General features: G+C 44.0%; 1 protein-coding gene and 1 non-coding gene across 2 annotated transcripts in view; one reads left to right on the top strand and one right to left on the bottom strand.

Annotated features, from left to right (window-relative positions):
- Positions 1-23,784, bottom strand: part of LOC139265760 (succinate--CoA ligase [ADP-forming] subunit beta, mitochondrial-like) — a 159,246-nt gene that overhangs the window by 124,998 nt on the left and 10,464 nt on the right. The window contains exons 2-3 of the mRNA XM_070883129.1: positions 20,848-21,022; positions 17,664-17,763 (exon numbers count right to left, since the gene is read on the bottom strand). Coding sequence (XP_070739230.1) covers positions 17,664-17,763; positions 20,848-21,022 — 275 coding nt within the window. The remainder of the gene's footprint in view (positions 1-17,663; positions 17,764-20,847; positions 21,023-23,784) is intronic.
- On the top strand, positions 15,821-15,939 carry trnal-caa (transfer RNA leucine (anticodon CAA)). The gene is made up of 2 exons: positions 15,821-15,858; positions 15,894-15,939. It is a non-coding gene; the product is annotated as a tRNA-Leu (tRNA).

Below are 23,784 nucleotides of genomic sequence, written 5' to 3'. Positions count from 1 at the left end.
ACTGCCCGAAGAAAGAGCAACAATGCATTGAAAGACCCCCTACTATAAGTGTGGCAGCCTGGTTATCCCCTCCCCTAACTAGCTGAACCCCGTGGACCACTTCAAGTTATCTTGATCCCCCCCCACACTGCCCCCTCAATTTGCACACTGTCTCCTCCAGCACGTGCTCAACTGTGCCAACAATCCCAATGTACTCGTGCAAGGGCAAAACTTAGAATATATGTATGTTATACTAAAAAGTCACTAGTTTAGAATTATTTTAGCAACACAAATTTAAAAATACATCAAGATTCAGATTTCTGCAAAGCCTTGGCAAACCTGCTACACAATCAGTTTAGGTTTGCTGCAGACATTGGCCTTGAGTTGCAGGACAATTCTAGTGATCCTGACTGCGGATATATTTTAAACGGTGAATCTTAATAAATGCAAAAAAAACAAAAGTGCATCATGTCTCTATATTAACACTGGTTTGGTTAAGGACAAGTAGACATTGCTTTTGAGTAACCAAATTTTGACCAGTATTTGGTCCAGATCACATACAGAAGAGTTCAAAGTATTGCTAATTTTAGTAGGTAAAGCACATGTAAATTTCCTAAATCATGTTCCCAGCTTCAGATCACGTTGCAAAATGGTAAACCAATTCCTCAAAATTTATTCCCCCCTTCGAACTCTTTCCAGGTCAACGTGCACATTGCTGGAATTATTAAATGCTGTATGACTGAGTGCACATTAACTAATTTGAGAAGCAAATAAAAGCAATCAGAGACCCGACAATGGCTTGCTGAATATAGAGATTAAGAGTATCAAAAGGAGGGTTTTCATAACGGCACACTAAAGCCGGGTAAAATGCATTCCTTCTATCAATAATGATATGCGAGTGTTCGATCATCTAGGCTAAAAAAAAGTTATTGCATACAAAGTCCACGAGTCAGTGTCAGTTGTCAGAATAATACATGGTATAAGAATCCACAGTCCCCATTCAGCAGAGATAGATTTTTGAAACATGGGCACTTGTTCAGTCTTTTCTGCCACCTAGTGGCATTTCAGGTAATTATCAAATACAACTGAAATTCTGATGCTGCAATCAAGAACATTGCAAACTCCCTGATCAGTTGACCCAATCGTAGAGTTCAGCCATTTGTTTGATGAAGTTTAGACAAACATAAAACGTTCTACAGCAGTTTGGAGATTGAATTGCTTTTATCTGAATAAATAATAAATTGTCACCTTCGGTGTCAAAAGATGCACCATAACTGGTTGATGGAAGGCTCTGGATAATGGAACAAAAACTTATCAGAGAAAACAGAACATAAACAATTATTGGATTTAAACAGAAGCCCAATCAGACTTCCTTTTAGCGCATGAATGCAATGTCACTGTGGTAATGAACCACACAAACAAGGGAAATCTCAAGGTCAATGCCTAGTTTGTGCTGTTTCCAGCTAAGACAGGGGTACTGCTATTGATTTTGCCCCTGGACAAGAGAATCGAAAATTAGCCAGAATTCTCACTTTGGGTCATTATCCCAGCAATCACTGTTGGAAATATTTAGTAAGAACAGATGTTAACAAATTCCAGGTCTGCTCTAGATATTCTGATGGGTTCAGTGTCACCAGTCCCTCCCATAAGTGGATCCCATGTCCCTTACAATCAGGAGTTTACATGTGCTGCCAAGATCTAGTCCTAAGACAGCATGACTCAATATTGTGACACTGAAAACCCTTAATTATGCAAACTAGATACTATAATCTTGTGTGTGCCATACTCCAGTATTCCGATCGATGGACTGATTGAAAATTTAGTGTGATAAGGCCAAATGTAAATCAACAGGCTTATTTCACAACGGTTAAATGACTGGGCAATATTTATAGTAAATCACACCGTACTTTGACTGAATGTCAGTAACACTTCACAAAGAAAATGTCATAGCAACACTGACTGTAGCAGGCTAAATATTCAATATTCTGGTAAGACATGACATATGGTTAAGGGTAGCCTGCTTGGGAGGAACTGGGCACTTTGGACCCATGGCTCCCAAAGCTTTCCACCACTGGCAGTTTTCCTTGACTTATGTAATGGGCTGTTATAGACTAATTGATAAGAGACTGATTGCCATAGATAGTTAACAACTCCATTATTCCTGTATCACGCGACTACCAGGATGGTAGCAAGTAAACCAGATAAACCTTAGGAGTTGCTAGCTGAGAAAAAGACCATGTTCCTAAGAGAGAAATAAAGGGGAAATCATTTAAATAAGAAACATTTCCTTTAGATTTCAAGTGTCTAAAAATCTATGGAGAAATGGGCACTCCAACTTTAGGAATATGAATAATTTATACTGTACACGATATTATTTTGTCTGCGCTTAACTTCATATATTAAGAAATTAAATTTGCCCTCCCAAAGAGGTAATAATTAATGATGGGGTCAGTTTGCTGGTACCAGCAGTTCCAGGTACCTTGTCTAATTGTTTTAGTTCATCCATTAAGAATGGCCAAAGTGCCGGAAGACTATTCAAGCAGAAAGTGCATCACAAGTACATAAGTACAAGGCATAAGTCAGGAATGTGATGGAATACTCTTCATTAGTGGTGTGCCACAGGGATCGGTGCTGGGACCACAACTGTTTACAATATACATAGATGACCTGGAAGAGGGGGCAGAGTGTAGTGTAACAAAATTTGCAGATGACACAAAGATTAGTGGGAAAACAGGTTGTGTGGAGGACACAGAGAGGCTGCAAAGAGATTTAGATAGGTTAAGCGAATGGGCTAAGGTCTGGCAGATGGAATACAATGTCGGAAATTGTGAGGTCATCCACCTTGGGGGAAAAAAAAAAACAGTAAAAGGGAATATTATTTGAATGGGGAGAAATTACAACATGCTGCGGTGCAGAGGGACCTGGGAGTCCTTGTGCATGAATCCCAAAAAGTTAGTTTGCAGGTGCAGCAGGTAATCAGGAAGGCGAATGGAATGTTGGCCTTCATTGCGAGAGGGATGGAGTACAAAAGCAGGGAGGTCCTGCTGCACCTGTACAGGGTATTGGTGAGGCCACACCTGGAGTACTGCGTGCAGTTTTGGTCACCTTACTTAAGGAAGGATATACTAGCTTTGGAAGGGGTAGAGAGACGATTCACTAGGCTGATTCCGGAGATGAGGGGGTTACCTTATGATGATAGATTGAGTAAACTGGATCTTTATTCGTTGGATTTCAGAAGGATGAGGGGTGATCTTATAGAAACATTTAAAATAATGAACGGGATCGACAAGATAGAGGCAGAGAGGTTGTTTCCACTGGTAAGGGAGACTAGAACTAGGGGGCACAGCCTCAAAATACGGGGGAGCCAATTTAAAACCAAGTTGAGAAGGAATTTCTTCTCCCAGAGGGTTGTGAATCTGTGGAATTCTCTGCCCAAGGAAGCAGTTGAGGCTAGCTCATTGAATGTATTCAAATCACAGATAAATAGATTTTTAACCAATAAGGGAATTAAAGGTTATAGGGAGCGGGCAGGCGGGTAAGTGGAGCCGAGTCCATGGCCAGATCAGCCATGATCTTGTTGAATGGCGGAGCAGGCTCGAGGGCCTACTCCTGTTCCTAATTCTTATGTTCTTATGCCTGGATGAGTGCAGCTCCAACAACACTCAAGAAGCTTGACACCATCCAGGACAAAGCAGCCCGCTTGATTGGCACCCCATCCCCCCCACCTTAAATATTCACTTCCTCCACCACCGGCGTACCGTGGCTGCAGTGTGTACCATCAACAAGATGCACTGCAACAACTCACCAAGGCTTCTTCGGCAGCACCTCCCAAATCCACGACCTCTACCACCTAGAAGGGCAAGGGCAGCAGGCGCATGGGAGCACCATCACCTCCACGTTCCCCTCCAAGTTACACACCATCCTGACGTGGAAGTATATTGCCGTTCCTTCATCGTTGCTGGGTTAAAATCTTGGCATTCCCTCCCGAACAGCACTGTTGGAGTACCTTTACCACACGGACTGCAGCGGTTTAGGAAGGCAGCTCACCACCATCTTCTCAAGGATAATAAATGCTGGCCTTGCCAACGACACCCACATCCCAGGAACGAATTTATTTAAAAACAAGCAAGTCGAATCCTGTCTTCATCTAACATGCGCACACGGGTGCATTTTTCAGGTAAGTGACTGGATAATAAACAGAAGCAGGAACTCTAGCTGACTGATTTTGCCATCCCCACCACTGGAGAATAACAATGCCCTTTTGCTGGAATTTAAGCTAAAAATAAATGTTAATTCCTATTTTCTTCCATACTTCCAACAGGAGCTACTCAAACTAACAACAAATGAACGAGAGGAACTGTCCATCTTTCCATCTACGGCGGATACAGGAAGCTAAATTCTTCGTGGGCAAGTGATATGACTGGATGAAAGGAGGAACGAAAAAAGTTATCTCCAATTAAAGGCAGCTTTCGCAAAAGCAAGTCATACCCTCCGAATTTGAAGCTGTCCATGCTGATTTTTTTACTGTATAACTCAACAAGCACATAGAAACATAGAAAAACTCGTGAAGGAATAAAATAGTAGCTGTGATCACCATTTATAAACATGAATGTACCAAACTAATTGAAAGCTTGCGTTCATACCTATCTGAAGCATTGTAGCACATGCACAATTAAATCAGCTGCATTAAAGTCACAAAATGAGTAGGACAGTCTCCGTTCAGTTCCTATACAGGTCCACAGCACAACACTGCCCCTAATTTTACACTATATTGGTAATTACACTGGGTCTATGGGAAACAGAAAAACATTTTATAATGATGCAGAAAGAGGCATTCTTCTGATAGTGGGGCTGAGGTGCAATGCTTGGGTAGACTAAGGGAGCTTTACCCTGCATTAAACAGCACAACATCTGATTGGAGAGTGATTTATGCTGACACCATATACCCGCCATTTAAAGTATTCCATTCCACAGCACTATCATTCCACACCTCGGTAATCATACAAAAAACATTTTTAAACTGGTGTAACTATATATCCGTAGTAGGAAAACTGTTGAGACACAGGCTTCACATGAAAGTAGGTCGTCATCATAGGCAGTCCCTCGGAATCTAGGAAAACTTGCTTCCACTTCTGAAGTAAGTTCTTTGGTGGCTGAACAATCCAATACGAGAACCACAGTCTCTGTCACAGGTGGGACAGATAGTCGTTGAGGGAAGGGGTGGGTGGGACTGGTTTGTCGCGTGCTCTTGATTTCTGCATGCTCTCGGCGTTGAGACACTGGGTGCTCAGTGCCCTCCCGGATGCACTTCCTCCACTTAGAGCGGTCTTGGGCCAGAGACTCCCAGGTGTAGGTGGGGATGTCGCACTTTATCAGTGAGGCTTCAAGGGTGTCCTTGTAGTGTTTCCGCTGCCCACCTTTGGCTTGTTTGCCATGAAAGAGTTCCGAATGGAGCACTTGCTTTGGAAGTCTCGTGTCTGGCATGCGGACTATGTGGCCTGCCCAGCGGAGCTGATCGAATGTGGTCAGTGCTTCGATGCTGGGGATGTTAGCATGGACGAGGACGCTGATGTTGGTGCGCCTATCCTCCCAGGGGATTTGGAGGATCTTGCAGAGACATCGTTGGTGATATTTCTCCAGCAACTTGAGATATCTGTTGTACATGGTCCATGTCTGAGCCATACAGGAGGGCAGGTATTACTACATCCCTGTAGGCCATGAGCTTGGTGGCAGTTTTGAGGGCCTGGTCTTCAAACAGTCTTTTCCTCAGGCGGCCGAAGGCTGCACTGGAGCACTGGAGGCAGTGTTGTATCTCTTCATCGATGCCTGCTCTTATTGATAGGAGGCTCCCGAGATATGGGAAGTGGTCCACGGTGTCCAGGGCCGTGCCGTGGATCTTGATGACTGGGCCGGGGGAGGGGGGGAGGCAGTGCTGTGCGGTGAGGACACGCTGGTGGCGGACTTTTGTTTTACAGATGTTTAGCGTTAAGGCCAATGCTTTCGTACGCCTCAGTAAATACGTCGACTACGTCCTGGAGTTCAGCCTCCGTACGTGTACAGACGCAGGCGTTATCTGCGTACTGCAGCTCGACGACAGAGGTTGGGGTGGTCTTGGACCTGGCCTGGAGACGGCGCAGGTTGAACAGGTTCCCACTAGTTCTGTAGTTTAGTTCCACTCCAGCAGGGAGCTTGTTGACTGAGGTGGAGCATGGCGGTGAGAAAGATTGAGAAGAGGGTTGGGACGATCACGCAGCCCTGTTTGACCCCGGTCCAGACGTGGATTGGGTCTGTGATGGATCCATTGGTAAGGATCACAGCCTGCATGTCGTCGTGGACCAGGTGGAGGATGGTGACGAACTTTTGGGGGCTCCATAGACCCTCGCTGTGGAGTGTCAAAGGCCTTTGTAAGGTCAAAGAAGGCCACGTATAAGGGGCTGGCGCTGTTGCCTGCATTTTTCCTGTAGCTGTCGCACTGCAAAAGTCATGTCCGTTGTGCCCCATAGGAGCCGAAATTCATACTGTGACTCCAGGAGGAGCTCCTTGGCCACGGGAAGACGACGGTTGAGGAGGACTCTAACGACGACTTTCCCAGCGGCTAATAGCAGGGAGATTCCTCTGTCATTGCCGCAGTCGGACGTGACCCCTTTTTTAAAGATGGTCACAATTACTGCATCTCTGAGATCCCCCAGCATGCTCTTCTCCCTCCAGATGAGAGAGATGAGGTCGTGTATTCACGCCAGCAGTGCCTCTCCGCCATACTTCAATGCCTCAGCAGGGATTCCGTTCAAACCCGTAGCCTTCTTGTTTTTAAGCTGTCTTATGGCTTTTTCTACCTCGTGCAGTGTTGGGGTCTCACTGAGGTGGCGGGTAACATGCTGTGGGATGGAGTCAAGAACACTCAAATCAAAGGCACTCGATTGAGGAGATCTTCGAAGTGCTCCTTCCAGCGGGCCCTGACTGCCTCAATGTCCTTGATGAATGTTTTCCCGTTCTTGGCCAGCAATGGGGCGGGACCTTGGGTGTTTGGCCCGTAGGTGGCCTTGACTGCGATAAAGAATCCTCACACATCATGGTTGTCGGCCAGCTGCTGCATCTCCTGTGCTTTTTCCATCCACATCCTGTTCTTTAGGTCCCGGATTTTTTGTTGGACCGTCTGTAATGCTGCTTTGCTGCTCCCGCATTGGATTGTTGTTTAAGGCTCAGAAATGCCCTGCACTTGCGATCCATTAGTAGGTATCCTTTCATTAACTATCCCTTTAAATAAACTACACATTTAAATAGTATATTTTCCGTAGCTATTTTATCAATACTATAACTGCATATATCCATACTGTCTAATGCACTGCTTATATTCATTCTATAAAGAAATACACTTTAAAGTCTTTATACAACTTCTCCACTGCAAATGTGTGGCTTTTAATTAATGCTAAAAAATTTAAAATAAGCATCTACGCTTAAAACAGCTAAATGTTGCTCGATACCTTGTCACAAAGTAAATGTCTGTAATTCTGGTGCTCTTCCTACCCATCTAGGGATTAGGCTAGTTTGCTCCGGTAGGCAGATTCCGAGCTGCTTGCTATGTCATAGGCCTCAAATCTGTTCTGTGATGAAGGTCTTGCTGGGTCAGAGAAGGAACCACAAGTTTGTGACACATATTGCATCACCTTAGATAGTGTTACGAAGTGTCCTACCTTCAGTGACATAGTCTGCAAGGAATGGTGTATTATTGGTTAAGAATGATCAAGGATTTAGGTTTGCCAGATACCATGAAGTCTGATATTAACAATAAATTCTATGGTAATTGCCCAAGGGTAACCATCTCCTGCTCATCAACATTCATATTTTGTAAAAATAAACTTCTGTATACTAGAAAATTTGAATACATTTTTTCAATAAATTATATAATTTATATTATAATTATATTATAATTTCTATAATATAAATTATAAATTGAACTTGCACTAAGTTTTCAGGTGTTTTTAAAATACATCATATATATATATTTTTTTTTAAATCTCTTGTGCTTAGCTTAGTGTTTTTCCCTTCTTCCTTTCCTCCCTCAGAGATAGCACTAGCCACATTTTTGGATCGTGGCACTTTATAAGGCTTATAAAATGATTTAACTTCCATGAAGCAAGCATGACTTCTGCAACATTAACAGTAGCATACCCCAATGTCACTCCTGGACACTACAGCCCCAGACTTCGCTCTGGCATAGAGTCCCACTCACCTAACTCAAAGTTAGGATTGGAGAATCTTGTGTGAAATCAGTACACCTGCCCATTGCCTTTAATGGCTGGAGGGAAAATAATTGTCAAATCAGCAGGCTGTCCTTAAAGCTAGATTGGAGGCCTAAAGTGAACTGGTTGCAATATCTTTTCTAGCTTGCTCAAAATTCAAGTGTACCCAAATTCTGACAGCTACAGGACAAAGTAATTGACCATCAACATGATTTTTTTTAAACTACATGCATCAGTTCTAACAATGTCAAACTCATATGTTGTTATTTGTACTCTGAAAGGAAACAAATTCTTTAGGAGCACAAAATTATTTTCAACATTATTTAAAAGTAATAATCTGATTCAACGATTGTGTTATAAAGTCAAATCACACTGCCACCAGGGCCACTAGCACTGTTATTTTTATTTCTAAATGGCAGCAGTGTGAAAACTAGTTTAAAAGCAGGAAAATGGTGATCACCATTGATTTCAATTCGGATGGAGTTATGATAATCACCATCTAACTGTTTTTGGTGGGGGTAATAGTGGTAGCAGCACAAAAGTCTCAGGAAAATATGGAGGGCCATAACTAATGGTGAAGGTCACTTTCTCCATAATTTCCTCTTTACTTTGCACTGTTCAAGGGTCCCTACGATGTAGATGCTGCAAGTCCCTGGGAGAATATGGGCCATTATAATCTTTGAGATACAAACAGTAGAAAATCTTAGCTTCCTACATTTTAGTAATATTGGGCCAAAGTTTCCACATGATTCGCGCCTGATTTTTAGGAGCAACTGGTGGAGAACGGACTATTTTAGAAATCGCAATTATCCACATTTTTTTTTTCTGCAGTTCTAGTCAGGTAGAACAGTTCTAGTTTAGAACAGAATTTTTTCTTCAAAAGGGGGCGTGTCCGGCCACTGACGCCTGATTTGAAAGTTTCCACAGTGAAAACGTACTCCAAACTAAAGTAGAATGGAGCCAGTGAAGATTTTTGTAGAACTGAAAAAACCTGTTCTACACATTAAAAAATCAGGCGCAGGTTACAAATTAGGCGTCCAGAACGAGGTGGGGGGGAGGGAACTCATTAAATTCGACAATAAATCCTTATTTATACTTCTACAAATATTATACAAATAAATCCAACCTGAATAAACATTTATAAGCCAAGAAAAGATTAAATAAACCATCTTCCTACCTGTGTGAAAGTGCTTCAGCCAGGGAGAATTCTGCAGCCGTTCGTGCCGCTGAGCGGGAGGGGGGGGGAGAGAGAGAGAGAGAGAGAGAGAGAGAGAGAGAGAGGGGGGGGGGGGGAAGAGAGAGAGAGAGGGAGGGAGGGAGGGAGGGAGAGAGAGAGAGAGAGGGGGGGGGGGTCGGGGAACAGGAGCGGGTGTCGTGTCGGCGGGGGGGGGGGGGGAGCGGGTGTCGTGTCGGGGGGGGAGCGGGTCTCGGGTCGGGGAGCGGGTCTCGGAGCGGGTCGGGGGGGGCGGGTCTGGGGGGGGGGGAGAGCAGGTGTCGGGGCGGGAGCGGGCGTCGGGGCGGGGCGGGGGGGAGCGGGCCTCGGGTCGGGGCGGGGCGGGGGGGGGGGGGGGGGGGGGGGGCGGGTGTCGGGTCAGGGCCGGGGGGTGGGGGGGGGGGGGGGAGGGGGAGCGGGTGTCGGGTTGGGTCTGGTCGGCGGCGGGGGGGGGGGGAGCGGGTGTCGGGTCTGGTCGGCGGGGGGGGGGGGGGAGCGGGTCTCAAGTCTGGTCTGGTCGGCCGGCGGGGGGGGGGGGGGGGGGGGGGGGGGGGGAGTGTCGGGTCTGGTCGGGCGGGGAGCAGGAGCTGGCCGTGGGAGGAGCCTCATTCACGCAGCCCCAGTGAGGCCATTGGACCAGGGCTAGGGGCTGCGTGCTTCGGGCCCCTCCCACACAGTTCGGCGCCTGGATTGCGTGCCGACTGTAGCGCGCATGTGCAGAGGTCCCGGCACTGTTTTCAGCGCCGGGACCTGGCTCCGCCCCCCCCCCACAGCTCGTGCTGGCTGCGCCGAGTGCCACAGGACCTGTAAGTAGGTGGAGAATACCGAGGATTTTTTTAGGCGCCGTTTTAAGCGCGAAAAACGGGCGCTCAGCTCGGAGGGATGCCCGTTTTTTTTCTTGTGGAAACTTGGGCCCATTGTTTGGGATTTCTGTGTATGGAGCCACTTTTAATAAATGATTCCTTGCTACTCTCCCAGAAAAGCCTCATCAGGTTATTGCTATTTTACATTAGAGTTCTAATATATTCTGAGAGACTGTGTACTCCACTAAGATTTGCTCACCAGCTTAAAATTTCAGTAGATCTCACAACAACAACTTGTATTTATATAGCGCATTTAAAGTAATAAAACATCCCCAGGCGCTTCACAGGTATATTAGAAGATAAAAATTTGACAGAGCTGCATAAGGAGAAATTAGGGCAGGTGACCAAAAGCTTGGTCAAAGAGGTAGGTTTTAAGGAGCGCCTTGAAGGAGGTAAGAGAAGTAGAGAGGCGGAAGGGTTTAGGGAGGTAATGCCAGAGCTTAGCGCCTAGGCAAGGGAAGGCATGGCCACCAATGGTTGTGCGATTATAATCAGGAATGCTCAAGAGACCAGAATTAGAGGAGCGCAGACATCTCGGGGGGGGGGGTTGTGGGTCTGGATGAGATTACAGAGATAGGGAGTGGCAAGGCCATTGAGGGATTTGAAAACAAGGATGAGAATTTAGAAATCGAGGCTTTGTTTAACCAGCAGCCAATGTGGGTCAGCGAGCACAGGGGTGATGGGTGAGCGGGACTTGGTGCCAGTTAGGACACGGACAGCTGAGTTTTGGATCACCACTAGTTTATGTAGGGTAAAATATGGGAAGCCAGCCAGGAATGTGTTGGAATAGTCAAGTCTAGAGGTAACGAAGGCATTGATGAAGGCTTCAGCAGCGGATGAGCTGAGGCAAGGGCGGAGAAGGGCGATGTTACAGGGGTGGAAATAGGCGGTCTTATTATGCTGTGGATATGCGGTCGAAAGCTCATTTCAGGGTCAAATATGACACCAAGGTTGCGAACAGTCTGGTTCAGCCTCAGACAGAAGTTGGAGAGGTGGTTGGAGCCCAAATAATGTCTTCGGTCTTCCCAATATTCAAATGGAGAAAATTTTTGCTGATCCAAACCTGGATGTCGGACAAGCTGTCTGATAATTTAGAGACCATGCAGGAGTGGAGAGAAGTGGTAGTGAGATAGAGCTGGATGTCATCAGTGTACATGTGGAAACTGACACCGTGTTTTCGGATGATGTCGCCAAGAAGTAACATGTAGATGAGAAATAGGAGGGGGCCAAGGATAGATTCTTGGGGGACAGCAGAGGTAACAATGTAGGGGTGGGAAGAGATGCCACTGCAGGCGATTTTTTGGTTACGATTAGATAGATAAGAACAGAACCAGGCAAGTGCAGTCCCACCCAGCTGGACAAGTGGAGAAGCGTTGGAGAAGGACAGAGTAGTCAAATAAAGGATGGTATCCAATTAAAAACAAGGGCATACAAAGTGGCCAAAACTAGTGGGAGGACAGAAGGCTGGGAAGCTTTTAAAAGCCAGCAAAGACTAAAAAAATGATTACGAAAGGGAAGATAGATTGTGAAAGTAAACTAGCACAAAATATAAAAACAGACAGCAAGAGTTTCTATAGGTATATAAAAAGGAAAAAGAGTGGCTAAAGTAAATGTTGGTCCCTTAGAGGACGAGACCGGGGAATTAGTGATGGGGAACATGGAAATGGCAGAAACTCTGAGCAAATATTTTGTATCAGTTTTTACAGTAGAGGACACTAACAATATTCCAACAGTGGGTAGTCAAGGGGCTATGGGGGTGGGGGGGGGGGGGACTTAACACAATCACAATCACTAAGGAGGTGGTACTCAGTAAGATAATGGGACTAAAGGCAGATAAATCCCCTGGACTTGATGGCTTGCATCCTGGGGTCTTAAGAGAAGCAGCGGCAGGGATTGGTTGTAATTTACCAAAATTCCCTGGATTCTGGAGCGGTCCCAGCAGATTGGAAAACTGCAAATGTAATGCTCCTATTTAAAAAAAAAAAGGAGGCAGACAAAAAGCAGGAAACTATAGACCAGTTAGCCTAACATCTGTGGTTGGGAAAATGTTGGAATCTATTATTAAAGAAGCAGTAGCAGGACATTTGGAAAAGCAAAATTTGGTCAGGCAGAGTCAGCATGGATTTATGAAGGGGAAGTCATGTTTGACAAATTTGCTGGAGTTCTTCAAGGATGTAACAAACAGGGTGAATGTGGTGTATTTGGACTTCCAGAAGGCATTTGACAAGGTGCCACATAAAAGGTTTCTGCACAAGATAAAGTTCACTGGGTTGGGGGTAATATATTAGCATGGATAGAGGATTGGCTAACTAACAGAACAAAGAGTTGGGATAAATGGTTCATTTTCTGGTTGGCAACCAGTAACGAGTGGAGTGCCGCAGGGATCAGTGCTGGGACCCCGACTATTTACAATCTGTATTAATGACTTGGAAGACGGGACTGAATGTAACAAAGATGGGAGGAAAAGCAATGTGTGAGGAAAACACAAAAATCTGCAAAAGGACATAGACAGGCTAAGTGAGTGGGCAAAAATTTGGTAGATGGAGTATAATGTTGGAAAGTGTGAGGTCATGTACTTTTGCAGAAAAAAAATCAAAGAGCAAGTTATTATTTAAATGGAGAAAGATTGCAAAGTGCCGCAGTACAGCAGGACCTGGGGGTACTTGTGCATGAAACACAACAGGATAGTATGCAGGTACAGCAAGTGATCAGGGATGCCAATGGAATCTTGGCCTTTATTGCAAAGGGATTGGAATATAAAAGCAGGGAAGTCTTGTTACAGCTATATGAGGCCACACCTGGAATACTGCGTGCCGTTTTGGTTTCTATCTTTACGAAATGATATACTTGCTTTGGAGGCAGTTCAGAGAAGGTTCACTAGGTTGATTCCGGGGATGACGGAGTTGACTTATGAGGAAAGGTTGAGGGCCTCTACTCATTGGAATTCAGAAGAATGAGAGGTGATCTTATTGAAACGTATAAGATTATGAGGGGGCTTGACAAGGTGGATGCAGAGAGGATGTTTCCACTGATGGGAGAGACTAGAACTAGAGGGCATGATCTTAGAATAAGGGGCAGCCCATTTAAAACTGAGATGAGGAGAAATTTCTTCTCTGAGGGTTGTAAATCTGTGGAATTCGCTGCCTCAGAGAGCTGTGGAAGCTGGGACATTGAATAAATTTAAGTTAGAAATAGACAGTTTCTTAAACGATAAGGGGATAAGGGGATATGGGGAGCGGCGGGGAAGTGGAGCTGAGACCATGATCAGATCAGCCATGATCTTATTGAATGGTGGAGCAGGCTCGAGGGGCCGTATGGTCTACTCCTGTTCCTATTTCTTATGTTCTTATGTAACCATGTCAAAGGCTGCAGACAAGTCAAGGAGGACGAGAAAGGATAGTTTTCCTTTGTCACAGTCACAAAGGATGTCATTTGTGATTTTGATGAGCCGTTTCGGTACTGTGGCAGGCCGGAAACCGGATTGGAGAGATTCAAACATGGAATTGCGGTTAACATGGGCACGGATTTAGGAGGTGACAACACGTTCAAGGACTTTGGAGAGAAAAGGGAGGTTGGAGATGGGGCGGTAGCTTGCAAGGACGGAGGGGTCGAGGTTTGGTTTTTTTGAGGAGGAGTGACGACTGCAGATTTGAGGGAGAGGGAGACAGTACCTGGGGAGAACCGGTAACAATGTCAGCTAACATGGGAGCCAGAAAAGGAAGTTGGATGGTCAGCACTTTGGTGGGAATAGCAAGGGAGAGGAAGTGGGTCTCATGGACAGGATGAGCTCAGAAAGTTCATGAGGGGAGTTTGGAGAGAAACTGGATCAGGATTATATTGGATTATGCCTCTCCAAATATACTTTTGATGTAACTTCTAAACAATCTTCGGTAGACCAAGATTGAAACAATTTTAGTAAATGATGTTGCAATACTGTAGGCATTATCAAATTTTTAAACTGTCTTGATCTGGCAAATAAAAGGTTTTATTTAGTGGGGCAGAGTTGTTAGTCGTTTTTCATTCCAATTCCTTAGAACATAAACTGATCAATACATCATATAGAATAAACTATATTGATTACAGGACTCAATCACTCTTCCTGTGTTTAAGGCTCATAAAACTCTCTTCCCTTTAAAAGGTGGGGAACAAGTCCAAAGGACCAAGAATAAACTGTGCTAGTTAAGGCATGTCAATGTCACCTTCAGCATGTATATATAGGGTTATAGGAACGTCCCTGTTATGCAGATAGTCCATCACTGATTCTGTTCCTACAATGTCCCTTTTAGCACGTTACTCAATACTAAGTATCAAAGTTAAAAATGTCTTTTTAATTCCATGTTGATATTTCTCAAGCATTTCTCAGAAAAACTAATAGTCAGTAAAAATCTGTACCAAACAGTGTCCAGAACTACTTGATTCTACAATTCTACTATTCTGATGGTCATAATAATGTTGATGGTGTGGCGTGTAGGCCAAGTTCATCGTACCAGGAAGGCCACCTCATATCACAAGATTAGTTTTGACAATGGAGTGCTAGCCAGGGAGAAAAATCTGGTGCTAAAGCATATGACCAAATTATGGAAATTGTGGATAAGAATCAGGCAGATATTTAGGTTGCTCCAAAGGACCAGAACATTTTCAGATTATCTGGACATAATAAGGCATTCTCAGGGCTGGAGAGAAAAGTGGACGTTTCTCATCACCTTACAATTTGGTTCAAGTCAGACATCTTTTTGGATTTCTTTTATGTGCTATTAGACTGCTTATGCACCTTAATGTGTTGAACACTCACTCCTGTTTAACGATCTTGGGTTTACATAAGAACATAAGAATTAGGAACAGGAGTAGGCCATCTAGCCCCTCGAGCCTGCTCCGCCATTCAATAAGATCATGGCTGATCTGGTCGTGGACTCAGCTCCACTTACCCGCCCTCTCCCCGTAACCCTTAATTCCCTTATTGGTTAAAAAATCTATCTTTGACTTGAAAACATTCAATGAGCTAGCCTCAATTGCTTCCTTGGGCAGAGAATTCCACAGATTCACAACCCTCTGGGAAAATAAATTCTTTCTCAATTCGGTTTTAAATTGGCTCCTCCGTATTTTGAGGCTGTGCCCCCTACCAGTGGAAACAACCTCTCTGCCTCTATCTTGTCTATCCCTTTCATGATTTAAAATGTTTCTATAAGATCACCCCTCATCCTTCTGAACTCCAACGAGTAAAGACCCAGTCTACTCAATCTATCATCATAAGGTAACCCCCTCATTTCTGGAATCAGCCTCGTGAATCGTCTCTGTACCCCCTCCAAATCCAGTATATCCTTCCTTAAGTAAGGTGACCAAAACTGCACGCAGTACTCCAGGTGCGGCCTTACCAATACCTTATACAGTTAGAGCAAGACCTCCCTGCTTTTGTACTCCATCCCTCTCGCAATGAAGGCCAACATTCCATTCGCCTTCCTGATTACCTGCTGCACCTGCAAACTAACCTTTTGGGCACATTTTTCTGCAGCTACTGCAAGACCATTGTCAGGATGGCCGAGTGGTCTAAGGCGCCAGACTCAAGGACTGTTAATCCTTACCTTACCAAAGGTTGGTGTATTCTGGTCCCTTTCTAGGGGCGTGGGTTCGAATCCCACTTCTGACATTAACTTTACCTAAAGAGTTTCATGCACAAGGACCCCCAGGTCCCTCTGCACCACAGCATGTTGTAATTTCTCCCCATTCAAATAATATTCCCTTTTACTGTTTTTTTCCCCCAAGGTGGATGACCTCACACTTTCCGACATTGTATTCCATCTGCCAAACCTTAGCCCATTCGCTTAACCTATCCAAATCTCCTTGCAGTCTCTCTGAGTCCTCTACACAACCCGCTTTCCCACTAATCTTAGTGTCATCTGCAAATTTTGTTGCACTACACTCTGTCCCCTCTTCTAGGTCATCGATGTATATTGTAAACAGTTGTGGTCCCAGCACTGATCCCTGTGGCACACCACTAACCACTGATTTCCAACCCGAAAAAGATCCATTTATCCTGACTCTCTGCTTTCTGTTCGCCAGCCAATTCACTATCCATGCCAATACATTTCCTCTGACTCCGCGTACCTTTATCTTCTGCAGTAACCTTTTGTGTGGCACCTTATCGAATGCCTTTTTGAAATCTAAATACACCACATCCATCGGTACACCTCTATCCACCATGCTCGTTATATCCTCAAAGAATTCCAGTAAGTTAATTAAACATGATTTCCCTTTCATGAATCCATGCTGCGTCTGCTTGATTGCACTATTCCTATCTAGATGTCCCGCTATTTCTTCCTTAATGATAGTTTCAAGCATTTTCTCCACTACAGATGTTAAACTAACCGGCCTATAGTTATCTGCCTTTTGCCTGCGCCCTTTTTAAAACAGAGGCGTTACATTAGCTGCTTTCCAATCCGCTGGTACCTCCCCAGAGTCCAGAGAATTTTGGTACATGTCGATATGGTCCTTGGGTTTTACTGTGGTTACTAAGACTGACCACTTTATCGTTAATGATCATTTCTATGATCTATTAGACCCTACTGAGATGTTTGTATGACATTAGCAATATCCTCATTTTAAGTATCCAGTCTAGAATACTGGAAAGCAGCTGCTTGACTCTTTAAACTATGAAACGGCCTATTGGGTCTATTCGGAAATTATCTGATTTTGTGGGGGTAAGAAATTCTGAATGCACGAATGCTTGGCTGTCTTGCAACTTGATGTGTAATATTATTTGCATCTTCTAGTAGGCAGAGTGTCAACAAACCAAATTTATGGTGTGCTAAAAAAGTTTGCCCAGAAGCCTGGGAAGCCTATTAGTCGACACTATGCAATCTTTGTATGGCACATTCAACCTTTGTTTATATTGATTTCTCCATCAATGTTAAAGATCTGTATAATATTATTCCATTTAACAGCAGAGCTCCTAACTGAGTTTACAAGCTAATCGAGCTCATGCTTTCAAGTACATTTGGGCATCAGCCATAACCACAGTTCATTGCTTTCTTCAGGATTAGCAGAATCTTTAGAACACCTCCTCAGAGTAATTACCATTCATTGTATCTTGTTAGATAATTATCGCCGCTGTGTTGCGGCTGTTGTTCATCTATCTAGTTTTCGTATCATACTATAATAGCCATATTCCCAGATAAGCTTCAGACCTGTGCAAGTTCGGTGATGAAGCTCTTGTTGGTTCAGAAAAGGAGCAAACAGATTCTGATGCAAGTCGCTTTGCCTTGTAAAATAGTAGCGAAGTACTTTTCACAGAAAAAGTAAAGTAACATTCAGATAGCCAACTGGAATTGGAAAGGGGATTCGCAAATGAGGATAAGGGATTACCGGACTTACGAGTAAACAATTTTAACTCCTCCCTTCAGACCACCTTCAAATTCTCCTTTGCCTCGGCCGCCAGCAAGCACCTGAGCTTTCACCACCACATCTTTCGACCCTATTGGAACAAAATTTTAAATTAGTTTGATCAGTCCTGTGTGCACAAACATTTGCAATTTTTTTTGGGGGGTGCGGGTTGTGGAAAGAGGATGGAAGGAGGAGAGATGATTACAACAGTGACTGCACTTGATGCAAAGCAGAAAACATGGCAGCCAATTTTCACATAGCAAGATGCCACAAACAGCAATGTGATAAATGACTGGATAAACTGTTCTTTGTGATGTCAATTGAGGGATAACTATTGGCCAGGACACCGGGTGATCCCCGCACCAGCTCTTCTTCGAATCGTGCCATGGGAACTTTTAATCTGAGAGCAGACAAGACCTTGGTTTAACGTCTCATCCAAAAGACAGCGCTTCATCGGAACGATTCTTTTAACTCATTATCTTGTGCTGAAAATAAAGATGCTTTTAGCATTGTTAGGTTATCTTTTCTGGATATAATTTGTACCCAAAGATATCCTACACAAGTTCATTTAACAAAGCATTTTCTAACATAATCTTATCAACAAAGAACTGAAATCAAATTAAACCGTTCTTCTCCTAGGAGGTATCCCCCTGACCATTTATTGTATTTACAAAGTTCAGACTTGAATGAATAACCAGCCAACCTGTAACTTCAGCACATACAGACTGACAGAGAAACACCACATTCAAGGTCAATGCTCTGTAGTTTTCACGGGAAAAAAAAACTGCTGACATTCAATACACACATTAATTAATGCAGCAAAACTTAAATTATCATAAAAACATTACAAATAAAACTCTAAATCTTCATGTAGAACGTGCACTGCCCACGCCCCTCAAAATCTAAAGTGTGTCCAAATGAAAATTCTTTCTACATTTAAATATGAACTGTAGGGGATGAGATTTTTTAAATATCTAAAAGCGTGAACAACAACTGTGTTTCTCTGTCTTCCCACACTATAGACGAACTATAGCTGAGTGATCAATTCCCTGTCTCCACTAGTACTACACTAAAGCCGCCACGAGGGGCATGCCAGCAGCCAGAGTGTATCCCTCCTCTGGTTTAGGACAGCAGAGCTTTATTTACTCAGTTAGGGCACAATCTGAAATAATGCCAGAATACTTCCATTCTCCACAATTAAAATAAGAGTGTAGTTGCTCTTAAGCGCTTTAGAGTTAAGGAAAAACATGTATATTTTCTGCCACATGTGTTAGCATTTAGTGACAAATGTTTGGAATAATTTGCTAAGCAACATAAGAGACAAAGTTATGGAGATAGCAACAATTAAATCCCACGTTGGAAAGATTAGAGGGAAGAGCTTTGATGGACCAAACAGCCTTTTCTCATCACTGATGTTCCTTGTGTCCATGTTTATTTACTAATTTTCTTTCACTGAAGATTGTTCACATATTTTACAGAATACAAAGGGCCCAAAATTCCACGTTTGCCATTTTTTGGCATTATTTCAGATTAACGGTTGTTTTTTAGTCTAAAATAACGGCAAAAAAAACCAAAGTTTCACCAAAATTAGTTTTAATTTTGGCGCAGTGCAGAAAGACCTTTGGTTTTGAGGGTGGAGACAACTGTTAGTGCCGAAAAAGTGAGTTCCATTCTCTGCGCATGCCCAAGCATTCCAGGATAATGCGAGGTACAATGGGAGGGAACGAGCTGTCTCTCTCCGGTTCCCAGAGGAAGGAAATGTGGGCTGAGGGCTGCTTTTATATAATTGTGTAGAGGGAGCTTTACTCTGCATCTAATCTGTGCTGTACCTGCCCTGGGAGTGTTTGATGGAACAGTGTAGAGGGAGCTTTACTCTGCATCTAATCTGTGCTGTACCTGCCCTGGGAGTGTTTGATGGAACAGTGTAGAGGGAGCTTTACTCTGTATCTAATCTGTGCTGTACCTGCCCTGGGAGTGTTTGATGGAACAGTGTAGAGGGAGCTTTACTCTGTAGCTAACCCGTGCTGTACCGGTCCTGGGATTGTTTTGATGCTGAAATGTGAACTCCCTGTCCGAGCCTCTGGATTCTGCCGACGGCTTGCAAATGGGTGCTGTCCTGTACAGTGCTATGACATTCAATTTTTCTTTGTTGTTTTATTGTTCCACAGTTACTGAGCATGTTAGGTGTTTCCTGGCCAAATGGCCCTGCCGTGGTCGCCCCAGCCCGTAGCCAAATGGCCCGGCCGCCCCAAACTCTGGCCAAATGGCCCGAGCGTTTTATCACAGTAAATAGTAAGTCCTAAAATAAAATAACTTTCTTTTATAATGAAGTAATTCATAGATAATATTGCATCACTACATTCAATAGGAACATAATAAATACAAATCAACACAACGAATCAAGATGGCGTCGGTAATGCCGATTTCGATCAGACAGCGACTTGGTACAGTAAAGTTTTACAAAATGGTCCTTAGTGCCGTCCTTAAAAAAAAAAAAATTCCTGATTGGCGAAACTCGCAAAAATAGCGTTACAGGTGGGTTTGACTGTGAGTGACGTCAGAAAAACGGTACTTAAAAAAAACGTCCATTATCTATTAAGGATGGCGTTATACCATTGGCGAAACTTGCAAAATTAAGTTAGCTCCAAAAAACACTAAGCTCAAAAAAAATGGAGCTAAATGGTGGTGAATTTTGGGCCCACTATACCATGTACAGTCACATCACTCAGTAGTCAATGATTGGCAGTGCAGAAAACTGCTGCATTTGTGACAAGGAAGGAGGATATCATTTCACATATATCTTTTCAACATTAAAAAAAGGACAAAGTCATTTGGCCCCTCGAACCTGCACCACAACAGGTGTTGTACCACTACTTTAAAAATAAGAGAGCTGGAATTTGTTTTACGATTCTCTGACTGAAGAACAGGAAAACGGAACATTAACAGTTCCAAATATTGTATAGTTATTTCAATCAGTTTTCCCAAGTTCTGGTACTCTGAATTCAAATTGAGTCACAAGGATTATCAAAAAAATATCTACTTCTCATGATATTAGCACACCGAATCAAGTTTTCTTTGAATAAAAATTAAACCTTAAAATGAGCAGCACAATTAAATCTTCACTTTAATGTAGAAGTTTCATATTAAGTATTCTCAATATGCAGGTGAAGCATACCTAATGCTTTGGCAGCTTTGAAGGCTTCATCAGCTGAACTGGCAACTTGTCCTCTTGGTATACTTATGCCAGCATCCTTCAGTAAATCCATACTCAGATACTCATGAAGGGACAGATTTCTTTGTTGTTGCTGCTGGATTTCATTCCCAACTAGATTTAAGGATCCGCCAAAAATCTAGAAGCAGAAAATAAAGCTGCTTTACTTTGTTTTATATGGTACAGTGGGACTGTGCAATGTAATGCAACCAATACAGCGTTGTAGCCACCTGTCAAACACAGACTATTTTAAATGGGAAGAATTATTGTTATGCAAAGAAGTGCATAGAAATGGAACAAATCAGTTAAACTTTTAAAAGATACTTCAGTTTTTGAGAGGATATAAATAAAATAGATATAGGTATCTATTATATAGATATATATATAGGGCCATCAATTCCTGCCTCCCCGGATCTGCACGGAGTTCCTACGGACCTGGGAAGGCATCGGAAATGCCGGTTTCCAGCACGCAATGCGCGTGCGCTGATAAATGGTTTTTCCGATCTGTCAAGTTTCTGGCTTGACAGATGGCCGCATCCCGGGAGCAAGGACATTTGTAAATGGAAATTTCCAATATTTACACTTACAAATGTCCTCAAAAATCTTGCGCCCGAAAAAGCAGACGCATAGACTACTTTTACAGGCGCAAATGTTTTAAAAAAAAACAGGCAATTTTTTAAAAAAGACATTAATAACTTTAATTTAAATGAATGTAGTGTCATTATTTTCTATTTTTTATTAGTGTTTTGGCTGCTCCGGGCTCTATCACAATCAGAAACATAGAGTTTATGACCCTGCGGAACTCCTATTACTATGATACTTTACCTGATTGGCTGCCCAGAGCCATGTGACTCCAGCTGTATGCCTGCGCACACGTCGACATGCACGCGCTGCGACTGGCAGTCGGGAGAGGCCTCATCATCGGAAAGTCAAACGTAGGCAGCAGCTTAAGGTAGGTGCATATTTTTTCTCTAAAATGCACGCGCGAAGGCCAAAACGGAATTTCAGGGCCATTATCTTAATCTACAGAACGTGATGTTCAACAGCCACTAGATTTTGAGTAGTTATTAATAGATAATCTTAAAATACTTAGTCAATTTTGATTTTTTTTTTTAAAACTCTCTAGCCCTCTTCAGACTCCGCACTTCACCTAACAACACTTTTGCTGAAATACCTTATGTTGTGTATCTGTAAAGCATGCACTCCCATGTTCCACCACCAGGGAGCTCATCCCCTGAAGTCCCAAGGGATCCCAGCATCCCTTGGGAGCACTGAATATAAGCCTGTTCCGCACTTTGGAGTGTCTTAAGACTGAAGTCACTGTTACTTTAACCTCCCTGTGTGCAGCCTCATCTGAGTTAGGAACACAATAACTGGCGATGAGAATAAAAATCCAACGCAAAGATGCAGCAAACTGGGCATCCTGGAGAGGTTCTCGGAGGGTGAGGACTGGGAAGACTATGTCGAACGGCTAGACCAGTACTTTGTAGCCAACGAGCTGGACGGAGAAGGAAGCGCTGCAAAAAAGAGCGCGGTCCTCCTCACAGTCTGCGGGGCACCGACCTACAGCCTCATGAAGAATCTTCTGGCTCCGGTGAAACCCACAGATAAGTCGTATGAGGAGCTGTGTACACTGGTTCGGGAGCATCTTAACCCGAGGGAGAGCGTGCTGATGGCGAAGTATCGGTTCTACACATGCCAGCGATCTGAAGGTCAGGAAGTGGCGAGCTAAGGTGACTTGCGGGACAATGTGAGTTTGATGGCTACCTGCAGCAAATGCTCAGAGACTTTTTTGTACTGGGCACTGGCCACGAGACCATCCTACGAAAACGTTTGACTGTAGAGACACCGACCCTCAGTAAGGCCATTGCGACAGCACAGGCATTTATGTCCACCAGTGATAACACCAAACAAATCTCTCAGCACACAAGTGCTAGCAATGTTCATAAATTAACTGGAACTGTGTTTGCGAGCAGAAATGTACAGGGCAGAACCCACGAGTCTGCAACTGCCAGCAGGCCTAAGGTGACCCAGATGACTCAGAGTCCAGGCAATTCACACCTTGTTGGCGTTGTGGAGGCTTCCATTCAGCCTATTTATGCCGCTTCAAAGGGTATGTTTGCAAGAGTTGTGGAACAATAGGGCACCTCCAACAAGCTCTGCAAAACCTGCTAACCACCACATTGCAGAGGAAGATCGGTCCATGGTGGATCAAAGCAATTTCGAGACTGAGAGAGGCAGATGCTGAAGTACACAAGGTGCACACATTTTCGACAAAATGTCCACCTATAATGCTAAACGTAAAATTGAATGGCTTACCCGTAGGAACTGGACACTGGCGCTAGCCAATCCACCATGAGTAAAAAGGTATTTGAGAGACTGTGGTGCAACAAGACATTCAGACCAGCGCTGAGGCTCATACACACGAAACTGAGAACGTACACCAAAGAGCTTATCACTGTCCTGGGCAGCGCCATGGTCAAGGTCACCTACGAGGGCACGGTGCACGAACTGCCACTCTGGATTGTCCCGGGCGATGGCCCCACACTGCTTGGAAGGAGCTGGCTGGGCAAAATCCGCTGGAACTGGGATGACATCCGAGCGCTATCACATGTCAATGAGGCCTCATGTACCCAGGTTCTTAACGAATTTCCTTCCCTTTTTGAGCCAGACATTGGAAACTTTTCCAGGGCGAAGGTGCGGATCCACTTGGTCCCAGAGGCACGACCCATTCACCACAAGGCACGAGCGATACCTCATATAAGGGAGAGTGGAAATCGAGCTGGACAGGCTGAAACGCGAGGGCATCGTCTCCCCAGTGGAATTCAGCGAGTGGGCCGGCCCGATTGTTCCAGTACTCAAAAGTGATGGCACGGTCAGGATTTGCGACGATTATAAAGT

The sequence above is a fragment of the Pristiophorus japonicus genome, chromosome 6 (genome assembly GCF_044704955.1).
Source record: "Pristiophorus japonicus isolate sPriJap1 chromosome 6, sPriJap1.hap1, whole genome shotgun sequence".
Lineage (NCBI taxonomy): Eukaryota > Metazoa > Chordata > Chondrichthyes > Pristiophoridae > Pristiophorus > Pristiophorus japonicus.
The sequence above is the reverse complement of the archived record's forward strand: the minus strand, read 5'-3'. Positions and strand labels throughout refer to the sequence as shown.